At 38.0% G+C, this 14,392-nt stretch overlaps 2 protein-coding genes across 2 annotated transcripts in view; one reads left to right on the top strand and one right to left on the bottom strand.

Annotated features, from left to right (window-relative positions):
- Positions 1–14,392, top strand: part of LOC109430330 (tubby-related protein 4) — a gene marked incomplete in the record, with an annotated part of 266,514 nt that overhangs the window by 161,523 nt on the left and 90,599 nt on the right.
- LOC109430333 (uncharacterized) lies at positions 8,935–9,618 on the bottom strand. The gene is made up of 3 exons (XM_019706389.3): positions 9,463–9,618; positions 9,238–9,377; positions 8,935–9,172 (listed from the first exon to the last, which is right to left on the bottom strand). Exons 1-3 carry the CDS (start codon positions 9,557–9,559, stop codon positions 9,038–9,040), a joined length of 372 nt encoding a protein of 123 aa, XP_019561934.2. The 5' UTR covers positions 9,560–9,618; the 3' UTR covers positions 8,935–9,037.

Raw genomic sequence — 14,392 nt, forward strand, 5'->3', positions numbered from 1 at the left:
TTCGCAGAACAAACTTTTTGGCTGGGTCTAGCTTTTTCACGTGCGGCAGCAGACTGTGGAAAAAGCTCTCGTCCTCATCGCGTTGGGGTATATGCGCCGCCTTTTTCTCAAGAAGCTCTAATTTCTTTTGTTTAATCTCGAGCAATCGTGTGGATTGGGTGTGCTTCGTGATCTTCCTCCGTTTGAATGATGGTGGTGCCACATTTTCGGTACTCGATGTTCCGGCGGTTGAGGGAGCATTGGGCACTTCAAACCAACCCGGTTGGGAATCCATCACCTCTGCAGCTGTTTCATCCAGCATTTCTATTTCACCGTAATGATCATCGTTATCGTCATTGTCGTCGTTTAGCGGCTTCGGTTGTAGTTTCGGAAGATTCCCGGATGTTTTCCTTGGCTTCATTTGATTTTTCAGGAACTGCATGCACTTGAAGAAAGGCCAGCTAGTACCATTGTCCTCATCGCCCGGGTCACCGGACCTTGATACGGGAAGATTCCTCAAAATCTTTCCGTATTTGTCCCGCAGGTTCTTCCACTTTTCTTCAAAAAATCTTCTGCAAAACGAATGACGTTAATACTAATTTTGTGTTAGTAAAATGAGATGCTCACCAGATACATTGAATTCTTCGGCAAGCTCTTTCCAACTATTGTCCACCAACACTCTGTTTCGGTATCCCCGAGAAGTTTGATCCCACAACTCTTTCCGTAAAATACGGACCCGATTAGCTGCTCAATTTCATTTTTTTCCTCTGCCATTTCAATTACAACTTTGAGAATCACCGAGGTAAACAAACAAGAAACGCGCGAATTTCGCATCAAAAACAGTGCAAGCACTGTTCTGGCGCGCGCCGCGCGGCAAAACGCATTCCGCTTCGCATCGTTCCGCGCGCACTCTGGCATGCTATGATTGTTTTCCCTGTATTCCAATGAACGGAGTTCTGCCGCGCGTCGCCGCGCGACCTGTCAAATGCCGCATTGCGCCGCGCCGCGCCGCGTGACGCGTCCACTCTGGCTGGCACCTAAATTGTATTCGTCATTCGTAGACCCTCATACCCGAACGTGATGAGGTAGTAACGGATTGAGTGTAGTAGAAACTCACCAAGGATGTTCATCTCGGTGCTCATAGGCGCACATAGGCACAGTTAGGGACCACAACGTGCTTAATTATAGCAAATTTTATTTGAAATTTCGCTTTTAGTTACACAAGGTTTTAACGTGTTATGTCGTCGTCGTAAACTTATAGATATTTTAACTACTACGTAACGTTTTTAATTTTAATTTGTTGTGAATATATTTGGTAATTGTCTTAATGTTTTTAATTGATTTTAATTTGTTTTGTGAAGGAAAATAAATGTTTTAACGTGTTGCAACATTTATTTTTCCGAGGTGGGGGGATAGTGTAACCGTGTGTTACAATATTTTATGATTTTTAATATGTGCTATTTGTTTATTTTGTATACTGTCACGTCTCTTAGGTTATTAGGTGTTGGGTTAGTAGGGTCAATTAAATTATAATGAATGAAAATTGTATGTTTGTGAGTAGGGTTAGATAGTTTCAAATTTCAAATTGTTAGAACATTACAACGGTATAGAGTGGGGACAAGTAGAAGACATGTTGCCTGAGACATAGTGGGGAAAACAACATTATGAGGCGGGCGTAGACCGCAGGACAAAAGGGGGTGGCAACAATAGTCGTCTCTGAAAGAGGAAAAGGCAGGGATTGGCCCACAAGGACCCGCCATTCCTCATAAAGTATCTGGCGTTCGTGTGCTTCGGATCGTTAAAATAAAGTTAAATAAAAGTGTCCCTAGAAGTTTGAAAAGTGAGTGGTGAAACAATACGGGTGATTAGCTACTGTTCAATCAGGACCTTTTGTGTTACCTTACGGTACACTACCGCCATTTTGAACGCCAACTTGAGTTGGCCAAGCACACGACTCGGCCTAGTGGTCCCTTGTTGATCACTACGCCTAATACGTAAAGGAATCTTCTGAGCTCTGGTCTTGCGAGCTATAGATCCGCAATAGAGCTGTTCCTCGGGCCCTACGGTGCCCTAACCGTTAAGGAGGACCCCTCTCGGCAGAGTCTCTCCGGCCTTGTCCTGGGCTCTGTCGATGTCCGTCAAAGAGGGAAGACGCCAGCGAGACACGTAGATCGCATTCCGACAAGCCGATCTACCACCGATCCACCAAGCCATTTTTCAACCACCATTCCACCACCCCAAGCCGTCAATCCGCCGGCAGACAGACCGTCCAGCCCGCAGCAGCACCGGCGAGCGCTCGTCCATCGGCATCGAGTCTACGCAGAGCTCCACCAACAGCAGCAGTACCGGTACGTCCCCAAAACCCATAATAAAACTACCCACTCTACCGTATAAACCACAATAGTTCTTTAATAAATTACACCCACACCATTCATGCCAATAGATTTTCAATAAACACCAATAGTTTCCCTTTCAAATTTTGCATAGTTTTCCCCTAACCCAAGAAAGGTGACAGTACTCTGCACGCTGGTCGCGAAGCCCCTCCGATTGCCCAGTAGTAAGCCGACCTTGAGACACAGCTCTAAGGGTCACTTGCTGCTGTAGTATTACCGCGAGTTTTGTCCGGGTATCAATTCCACCTTTTTCTCGTTATATTTTCACAAAAATTTAGATTTGAACAATTTTCTGAAAATGGTCATAATTTCAATATCAATATGGTACAGCTGCGTCAGTTTACCACGAATGCTTATGACTATTGACTTGGAGTTTTTATTCAGTCAAATAGTTCAATTCTGCGAATACCATACACACTTAATTCAGATTGCCGGGATATCAGCATTTTTCCATTCTTTTGCCGAGATTTGCACAGCCGAGTAATCAGCAAACAACAATTTTGCTGAGATCTCAGCAATTTTGACAGTTCATTGCTGAGCTTCGGCAATCGTTTTGCTGAGAGTCAGCTAACAAATGTCACTTTTTGCTGGGATATCAGCTGATAGTTTTACTGAGCAGACGGCTGTGCGCGTTTTTGCCGAGCCCGCAAATCTGTTTTGAGTGTGTAGATCGTGGCAGTCGCATTAAACTGCTTCACCGGTGCTTGGCTTGCGGTGGTAACATTGAATTCCTTCTTAAGATCAAAATTATTTAACCATTCGAACATACATCCTCCCTGCAAAAAAAAAATACTCTCGACATTATAGCATAAGAACACGTTTGGCTCTAAACAATACCTTCACCGGAAACGCTTGGAATCTCACGAATGTTAGCTCAACTTTGTCGGTTGGATCGACTTTATAATCGAACGTCAGGGTCATGTGTTCTTCTTGTGGGACTGGACCTTTGTTGGCCCTCAGCACCTTTATTTCGGCGTCACCTGTGCAACGAACGGGGGAATTCACATATCTATGTCACAGTTTCTTGAAGTAAAAGATTCTTCTTACCAAATTTTCGGTCTCCCAAGCCGACATTGCAAATACCAGCAACGAGGGTCACGCTAGTTGTGATGACTAGCAGATAAAGCCGCAGGCTCATTTTAATAGATAGGTATTGGATTTGATTTCACTTAATGCCACTGTGCTCACCACGATCGTTGGGAGAGGAATGAGCATCGTTTAGTTCCCGAAATTTACACACGATCGGTGATCATTTATGCATGAACGTTCAATGTGCGATAACGATGACAATTCGCTTTGCGATAGGATGATTTTTCACATTTCTTAATGTTACCTAATTTGTGAGGTAAATGTACCAATCATGAAGATGGCAATGTTATTTTTGAGTAATATTGAATTGATGGATAGTTGCAGCCGTGAACCTTAGAGATTGACGTGATTTCTAAGTTTCATGTTATGATAGTTTTATAGGATACCTAATAATTAATTTCTAAAAACTTCTTATTTTAGCAAATTTTCTAGCATGAAATGCTGTAAGTAGCCAATCAATTTTGTCATTTTTAATTAACCAGGTGCACTTAAGATCAAACTTCACCGTACATGAGATAGAACTCTGCCCATTAGAGATACAGTTGCCTGTGCCTGAACTGAATTAAATTCTTGTTTTTCTTAACACTCAATCACATCGTGTCACTCAAACAATGCAGAAAAATAAAGCCTCATGCATTATAGGTAATTCCTCATTTATTCATTGGTACTTTTGTTTGGCAAATAGTGATATAGGGTAAGCGTACCAATTATGGCTATAGTACCAAATATTCGCCATAGTTGATTTTCACCTTTTAACGATGTAAATCAACAAGAAAAAAATTGTGAACAACAGATCACGTTCACAAAAGATGGTCGCACTCATTTAAAATCCACATTTTGCTCAAATCAAAAATGTTCAAATAGCTGTAGCTTTTCGAAAAGTGCATGAAATATTTTCATATTTTCACTAAAAGTAGATCAACTAGTTGTGTATTAGTGGTTAAAATTTGGAAAAGATCGGGATATTCTGCGCGAAGGTATAAAGAGTCAAAAAAGGTATATTTCGCCGATTGCTGTTGTATATCCGGATTCGATTAACCGAATAATATCAAATTTTGAACATTTATGACTCATATAATGAGCTAAAACACGTTTCACTTAACTTCAAATTCTTAACAAGGAAGAAACTATAACGATAAGATTATTTTCCTAATAACACCAAATAATTCAAAACTTTAACATCGTTTTAAAATTGAATATGCCAATAAAGTTTCATATAAATTCCCTCTAAATTGACTTAAATAGAAATATGTTTTGAAGAAAAGTAGCAAAATTATCGGCAATAAGTTGAAAAGGTAATCGGAAGCATATAAAAATTGGACCAATTTACTAAAAAATCATAAAATAAATGAAATCGCTATATTTTTTTTTCTCTCTTGGTTATAATTTCAAGTTAAGTCAAACGTTTTTCAGAGCTCATTAGGCTGATACAAATTTTATTTTGACTTTTTGTCTCTCCCCCCTTCAACAATCTTTGGCTGGATTTTGCATTTTGAGGGGGCAGATCAAAAATATTTATAAAAATTTCGGGTCTTATTATTTTTATCCCCCCCTCGACCAGTCAAAGAGTAGTGGTACAAAAAGTGAAATAAATATTTGTAACGACCTTATATAAGTCATAAATAGTCAAAATTTCATTGCATTCGGTTCATTGACTCTGGAGATATAACAGCTCAAAGTTGGCTATCGGCCAATTATACCTTTTCCTAGATTCTTTGTACCTTCGTGCAGAATAGCCCAATCTTTTCCAAATTTTAACCACTGATGCACAACTAGTTGATCTACTTACTTACAGTGAAAATGAGAATATTTCATGAAGTTTTTGAAAAGTTACAGCTATTTGAACATTTTTTAAAAAGTAAAAATTTTGCCTGTCCCGATCATTTTGTCTATCCCCTGTATTGTTTTTCTTTTAACTTCAAATACCAAAGATGGTTTCTAAAAATTATTCCTTCTTGACGGCTAGTTTCGGACGTTGTTCGGCGTGAAAGTAAATAATGTACGTGTGCGTGGGTACTTTTGGAAATTCCTTACCGAAAGCCTACGATGTTCGGCGCGATAAACAAACAATTCTGCTCAAAAAGTAAACAATGAGGCAAGATTTGAACGATTCCTTACCGGGAGTTTGTTGTTCGGCACAAAAAGTAACAGGAAACTGTGGCGTGTGCGTGAATACAGGAAATTCCTTGCCAGGGGATGAGTTTAATGCGAAAAGTAAACTATGAACATTTACGCGGCTTGTTCAAAAAATTCTTTCCGGGTCGGGAGTACATTATTCGGCGCGAGGCTAGTTTTAGAAGATTTTTTGCCGGAAGTTTGTTTTTCGACGAAAAAAATAAACTGCGTAACTGCGATTGTGTGTTTTGCAAGATTTCGTTCCGGGACAGATATAATTTTATTGTCCTTTACCGGATATACCAGCCGGCTCACAGTGGTCCAGATTTGAAAATACCTGGCAAAAATTGCCAAATCATAGTAGTCTACTAGTTTTAGCCTATATGAGTGTATCGGAACATGATTTAGCGCTCAATTTCATTTTGTAGTCAATTTCATTTTTTTGCCAATTTCTTCGAACTAAATCCGAACAAAATTGATGTTTTTTATACAATTTTACTAAACACATATCATCATGGCGCAACTGTTTTGGCAGCTCTTGGCAGTTGCATTTTCTTTAACCGATTCTGCATACATAAACGAGCATTTGAACGGAATCTCCTCGTGGGGAGTAGCGGGGAGCGATTTGAAAGACACTTTGATGTCGAACTGTAAGAATTTTTCGTTCTAATGACATGTAATGTCATATTTGAAGCCAAAAGTGTTATTTTGATCTCTTGCTCCATTGCAGATGTCTGATATACACAAGAACTTTCAAATAAACTTTTGAAAGTAATTGTATTACTTATATCAATAGACTTTTGTAGTGGTTGAACTTGTTTGTGTTCTTTATCAAAAATTCAGCGCTATTTTCCATCAGCAGATATTTAGTGCTGTAACAAGATACAAAATCAATAAGGGTATTCACTAAACAGTGTAAACTGATTAAACTGATTAAACGTCGCGATCACCAAGGCAATCTTCGATTATTTCATTCGCAAAATCATGAAACATTTCAAATAAGCAGAAAATCATGGCTTACGCAGCAAATTAATCTGTTTAGTGAGTCCCCCTAATATTTCCAATTTTTTTAAATGCCACTTAGGGTCTGTTCCAATTGGCGAATTAAAATTAATTTTCACTTAAATTTGACAGTTCGACACTCAAACTTGACAGTTCTTCTAAGGAAATAACTATCGAACTGTCAAGTTTTAGTGAAAATTATTTTTAATTCACCAATTGGAACAGACCCTTAGTGCTCCTGGTATTATGTTCAATATACTGTATCCCATATAAGACATGTTCAAAAATTGAGTTTCTGCCAGCTTTTCTCAAAATTGGACCTCTGGCTGATATGTCTGAAAGACGAAAAAACTCATTTTTTTGTAGAAACCACAGTGTGTGTTTAGTTGGAAAATTGGGAGATAACTTTGTAAAAAATACCACTTATTCTGCTGGGACTCGAAACCACGATTCCGTATCAATAGTCTGACGCTTTAATTAACTGAGCCACACAGAAGTTACGATTCTGTGAAAAAAAAAAATGAGTTTTATCGTCTTATGTTATTGACATGTTATTCTGAACTCATCATGAAAAACTCATGAATTTCAAAATTAGGCCGGAACAAATCTCATTTTTTTTCTTTTGTCACTTTGCTCGCTGACTCGGTAAGGGCGGGGGATCATAAATAATAAATGTATTTGATGAAAAAATACCCAAACAGTTAGACATAATGGTCAAACTCATCGGATTTGTTAAAATAGTTTCTCGAGAGAACATTTGTGTCAGCCTCAGTGAAGAGAATTGTCAGACAAAAGAGACACAAAACAAGCAACAAAGAAGGCGCGGCGATTACTCTTTATCCCAACTGGTAACAGATAATGACATGATCTCGAAAATTTTTGTTGCAGACAAAGCGAAAGCTGAATTTGTTGCGTACTTATCAACTCGTGAATAATCAATTATTACTAACCCAAAGTCGAAACTGTTTGATGGTAGATCTTCAGCAGAGTTTTTACCGACTCAAAGTTACCGTTCGAAAATCGCGATGCAAGGTTTAAAAATTTCTAAACTCGTGGTGTACGATGTTAATCCTATTATTTTCAAGTTGGGACAAACTTATGTCGCATTGGGTGGATTGTCGCAACAAATACAGGTTGCGACATTGTCATTATTGTTGCGCGGTGGTTGAGTTTTGATTCACTGGTCAGTCTTTAGTTGTTTGTGTTAATAATATTTGTTATAATTTTGTCTACCCAGGTTACCTGAGGGGTATAATCAATTGCATTCAGTTCCAGACTCCAGAGGCACTTTCTCTTCTATTTAGAAAATAATAGAAGTATTGCCGAAGATGTCACGAAAAACTTTATCCAAGACTGCAACGACGCTTTTAACCATCCAGTAGTCGCGTTATTGTATTTTGTACAACACGTTGCAAAAAGCTCGCTTGTTGTAGACAGCATCAGCGCGGTGCTGGCGGTGATAGCCGACCGCGCGAGTTACGGAAGGTAAAAAAATGTTACGCCCTCCAAATCGTCTAACATGTAATGTAATAAAATCAATAATATAAAATTCTACTAGTACTGCTAGGAATACACGTGGAATAGCTTCTCCGAAAAGCGTCGGTGCGTTTCGTAGTTTCCGACAATGTTTTTTCAGCCATATGACATTCTTATACATCAACAGTTAAGTACAAGGTTTCAGACAAATCTCTCAGGAAAAATAAAAAATAAAGTGTTCTGCCATGTAAAATTTACTACAAACTTCAATCACTATGTGCTGAACGTACGCATTATTTTTGCAGTTATTTGTTACCTCTTGATTAAGGAAGGCAAGACAATTTCCACAACGAAATAATCGTGGATCGACCGAACATTGAGAACCTTTTTTAACTTGCTCATGCCCAATGTTACAATAGGGTTCTAAAATTAATGACAAAATCCCGTATTTATTTAATTATTCAATCATGCATGGTATTTGATCCCAACTTTTCTTTTCCCAAACTCAAAAACTAAAAGAATAAAGAAAAAAACGAAATAAGCATACTGGTAAACAATTCTCGTTTGACATTTTAGGTCGACCTTGATGATGAAATTGGACATTTTTCTAGCTGGGTATCAAAAAATTTCTCAAATCATGAATTCAGTGTAAGGGGCAGGACACAAGATCACAAAATTAAAAAAAATGTATATTTTCAACCGCAATCGATAAATGCATCGAAAAATGCGTAAATATGCATTAGGACCATCATTTGTGGTTTAACCCAAGAATCTAGATAGCGCTTTAGGACCCTATTGATGTTTTGTTCCACCTTATTTTGAAGAACGGCGACTCTCATTAAACTTTGGTGCTAATTTCGAAGTAAAAAATATGCATCAATGCCAGTTTAATTTGCAACATTTTTTTTTAAATTAATTTTCCTATATCACAATTTCAAACACACCTAATCAGTTATTTCAAACTTATTTGTATGAACCAATTTTCACCAATTTCCATAGCGCATCCCATATACAGTAGCCGTACCGCTCATCTCTAGCACCGGTGCATGGGTACTAACAGTGATCTTGAATCCTTTCGTTATACTTCCATCTGCAGGATGTGAAAATGTACAGCCACCCTAAAAAGAATCCAATGCAAAAAGTTAGAGGTTTATCATCGCAATTCACCATGCGATTGTATTACCTCCAGCGAAGTTGTGATGTCGACGTAGCTTATCTCAACGTTTTCCACTGGGCTAACGGCGTAATCAAACACCAGTGACATGTTTTTCGGCTCGGCCACCGGCCCATTACGGGCATGCAAGGTGTGTAGCTTAACGCCAGCTGGAAGATAATTATCATCAAATAAGTGGTCCCACTGCTGGCTGGTTGCCTCATCGCTTAATTATTATCTCCAAGAGTTACTTACTCGGCGGGTGCTTCCCAAATCCTATATTGCATACTCCGTAGATTTGTACTACGCTGATGGCAAATAATACAGCTAGCGTTTGGAATAACGATTTCATCCTGGCTTGGCGAATAATTAGTTGCAACTGGTTTGAGGGGTTACAATTCTCTCCGCTTTTATCATCGTCCGACAAATGTACAACTTCCGATTCCGGTAATGACGGAAGATAAGATACGGGGAAAGGTACACAACGAAACAGCGGGGTGAAACGACCAACGTTTTTAAACAATATTACTTCTATCGGATCGATTGATGGTTTTGTTTGTGTGCGGTTTTGATGGCACTTTTGTTCTAATCTGCATGTTCATTTATTTCAGTACGAGACGTACATTTATCCAACGAGCCTTGCCGAGTTATATAAATACGTAGAGTGCTGAAAACATCAAGTTTTGCAACGAGTTCCATACAAAATTTTATGTAACGATTTTTTATTGTACAGCTCATTTGAGTTGCATAATGTTCATTCAGTTGTATTATGAACAGTGCTGAAAAATTCATTTCGTCATATGTAAATTCAATCACCTACAGCTCATTTTAGAAACTGAACCTGGGAATATGGTATATGAAAAACGTGTGCGGCTAGACCAGTTCTGCAAGAAAGTCACGAAAACCGCTATTTTTTGAATATTTAGGGTAAATGTCACGGACTAGCCTCGATTAATGCAAATGATATTCACGGTGAATATCATTTGGCATTTTTCAAAGGTAGTCCGTGATATTTACCTTAAACATTCTGAAAATAGCGGGGTTTCCGTGACTTTCTTGCAGAACTGGTCTAGCCGCACACGTTTTTCATATACCATATTCTCAGTTTCAGCTTCTAAAATGAGCTGTAGGTGGTTAAATTTAGATATGACGAAATGAAATTTTCAGCACTGACTATGAACACTATGCAACTATTTTTCTTTATGAAACGCTTTTCAGTTGCATAATGAAGCGGTATGAAAAAATAGGCCATTATGATACTGAAATCATAATATAACAATTATGATACTGAATTGCGTTTTGCATCGTTCTCCCTACGTGATTCACGTGTTCCACGCATCTCAATCATTTTATCTTGAGCGCTTGAAACCATATGTGTGAAAAGATCGAGCTACGGATTACTTTTCATTATGATTGATAAAAGTGAACAATGCTCTTTGGTGGTTTGTGACCAGTCTTGTTGTTGTCAAAATTGTCGTTAATTGCAAATTGTACAGAGAAAGCATGTCACTATTCATCTTCTTCATGCGAGTAGTTTAAAAATGATCACCGAAACAAATGCTTGCCTATGACATTTAACTTTGAAAACCTAAAAACGAAATGCAAAATTGGCGACGCACGTAACTTGGAAGTGGTGCAATCAGGGATCCGCATGTTCATCTCATACAGCTCATATTACATTCTCTATGCTGTTGCGTGTCGAACAACGTTCCTCCCGACTTCATCCTAATGAGATACGATGCAGCACTCGCTTGGCATTGTTACTTTTGACGTTTTTTCGTAATCGGAATCGTGGATCGGAAGAGAGTGTTTAGAAAGTGAAAAACGCATAGAGTGAATGAGCAATCGCTGCATCTATTTTCAAAACAACTTCAGAATTTTCCGGGTGAAATGCACAAATTTTTAGTGTATCAATGTTGACAAATTTTTAGTGTATCAATGCCTAGATAAGCATAGAAATGAATGGAGATTGTTCGAAAACAACGAAAAAAAAAATGGTGGAAAATTGAGACTGCACAAGCCCATCAGAGTTTATATGGGAATAATTTTGGGGAATCGATGTTCATATGTAATCGATCGTAGTACTTTACTAAGTACCCTAGAGGGTTAGCTGGCCCTTAGTACTCCTAGGCAACTCTATCAGCTTCTACTTTGCCAAAGACTGCATTCAAATCACATGGCTCAATAATTAGCTATCTATTTTTAACCTCAACCAAAATCTTTGATCATGATTGTTAAATTATTCGATGGGCATCACTGCATTTTGTAGTGAAATATGGTAGTGGAGCGGACCTGGGATCAAATTCCACTCCCGACAAAAGTGAGTTCTTCCTTCAGAAGGAAAGTTAAGCGTGGGTCCCGAGATGAACTAGCCTAGGGCTAATAATCTCGTTAACCCTTTATAATGCCGAGAAAACTAGAAGAGTTGTCAATGCATACTATTATGGAAATAATTATATGCATGATAACATGTACAAAACAATTTTTGTTTGAAATAAACTCTCAAAAATCTAGGTGGCAATATAGTTGCCACTGCCCGTTCACCCCAAAAACGATTTTTTGAGGTGGCAATATAGTTGCCACTGCCCGTTTAGGGTATTTTTCTTCTTTTGACTTCGACAAAACGCCGGAAACGAGATTTTAGAGGGGTAACTCTCGCTGAGACCGTTCCACTATTTACACCATGTCTTTAAACATGTTTAAGGTGGCGATTTTCTGAAAGACCCCCCCAAAAAAGTAAGAAAAATGCAATTTGTTAATCAATTTGATGAACCCCCCGTAAGTTAGAGCCACAACCATTTTTGCGGACCCCTCGATTTTGATCAATTGTTGGCTCATTTTAACCGTTATAACTCAAAAGTTTGTCCAAAAACCACCTCATAACAAAATGTTGTTGAAAAGAGGAAAGATAAAGCTAGTATTTACAGTTATAAAAAGTTGGGTCGGCCATATTGATTTTGGCCGCCATCTTGGATTTTTATACCAAAACTGTTTTTTCACCATGTTGGCAACCACCGATTCTCAAAATTTTTGCGTCAATTGAAAGCGGGGACATTTTCACATGACATATCAAAAATTTAGAGATGTATCTTTTTTCTATCAAAAGTTATCTGCACTTTTGTGAATCATGACACTTGAGCGCACTGGGCCAGGTGCCGGTTGTTTACATAAATGCAACGTTATTTCACAGTGTTTTCGATCATTTATTTAAAATCTGAATCCACTAATGAAAAGTTGATAGTTTCAGCTTTTCAAAACACCAAAAAAGTTTAAAAAGCAATGTCCGCATCATTGAGAAACAGTTAAAAACGGGAACGAACCTCCAATTTTCCCTAATTTGGCTGCAGGTGCCGTTATGTATACATGCAGGCGTATTCTCTGATGCTATCGAGTGTCGTTGCCGGTGCGCATGGAAATGTATGAAGTAAACGTATCATGATCAACAAAAGTGCAGATAACTTTTGATAGAAAAAAGATACATCTCTAAATTTTTGATATGTTATGTGAAAATGTCCCCGCTTTCAATTGACGCAAAAATTTTTAAAATCGGTGGTTGCCAACATGGTGAAAAACAGTTTTGGTATAAAAATCCAAGATGGCGGCCAAAATCAATATGGCCGACCCAACTTTTTATAACTGTAAATACTAGCTTTATCTTTCCTCTTTTCAACAACATTTTGTTATGAGGTGGTTTTTGGACAAACTTTTGAGTTATAACGGTTTAAATGAGCCAACAATTGATCAAAATCGAGGGGTCCGCAAGAATGGTTGGGGCTCTAACTTACTTTTTCGAGGAGGACTTTAAGAAAATCACCACCTTAAACATTTTTAAAGACATGGTGAAAATAGTAGGACGTTCTCAGCGAGAGTTACCCAGAGTGGATTAGGGCTTAACCCATAATATAAACTGTGTAGTTCAGCTCATATCAACTCATAATTTGATTATTTTTTAAAATATTTACCAAATTTATAGTTTTACAATAAGTTTGAGCTAATTTTCTTCACGCGGTCAAATTAAGCCATTTTTGAGACTACAAATGGCTCCCAAATTGTTGTTTAAGCTTTGTTTTAGTACCAAAAAAATACCAGGCGTTGTTAGTAATCCCAATTTTGCGTAAACCAACAAAGAAGTTCGAAATAAATTGTTATATGTAAAACCGAAAAAAAAGTAGGTGGCAATATAGTTGCCACTGCCTTATAAAGGGTTAATACAGATAGAAAAAAAATATGGTAGCCATGATTTCGGTGTGCTATCTTTGGCACCATATGCCGCAATGTTGCCTGCTGGGAAGCTGGAGGATCTTTGTTAACCCTCTAACATCCAAGCCCGCCTTTAGACGTATTGTTTTAGCATTTTTGTGTTTTTTCGTGTCTGGGCAATCAATTTTTTTTTTATTTTTAGCTGATACTGTTCTGTATATCTCAAACAGGTTTTTGGTGTATTGGTGGTCTACAACTCAAATGAGTTGTATAATGAAACAATCATTGCATAAATTTTTGTATGGAACTCGTGGCAAACTTCAATTTTTTCAGCACTCTTCGTATTTATCCAACTCGGCAAGCCTCGTAGGATAAATGCACGACTTGTGCTGAAATAATCAACTTTTTGCAACTTGTTACATAAATAACTATTAAGAGAATACGGGATGAATGACATATAAAAGGTTAAAATCCCCGATAATACACAAACAGGGAGTTGAATACATACTAAAATAGTTTTCCTAAAAGTTACATGGAAAATAAAATTTTTCATGAAATAAAATGAAAATATTCCCGACCGGAACGGGAATTGAACTCGCCGTCTCCGAATTGGTAATCTATATCCTTAACCACTAGGCTAACTGGAGACGAAAAATCATATTTAAATCATGCTTAAAAATTTGGGCATTAGAGGGTTAAAGTTTCTCCAGTTGAAAATCCATAACTAATTAATGAGGCATCCGATTTGAATGTGGTCTTCAGTGAAGTTGTAGCTGATAGAGTAGCCTAGTGGATATAGTATGGAGATAGAGTATCTTCGTGTGAAATGAGAAGTGGGCCTGATTAAACTTTTAGGATTGTTTTTATTCTTGTTATGGCGAATATTGTGTTATTCTTTGCTGTGTCGCCCGATCGTGTCGTTTTTAGTGATAGATCGACGGGTGCTCGAGTGAATGATTGATAATCGTAGCATGTTCCTTGTTTT

The sequence above is a fragment of the Aedes albopictus genome, chromosome 1 (genome assembly GCF_035046485.1).
Source record: "Aedes albopictus strain Foshan chromosome 1, AalbF5, whole genome shotgun sequence".
In the NCBI taxonomy this organism is placed as follows: Eukaryota; Metazoa; Arthropoda; class Insecta; order Diptera; family Culicidae; genus Aedes; species Aedes albopictus.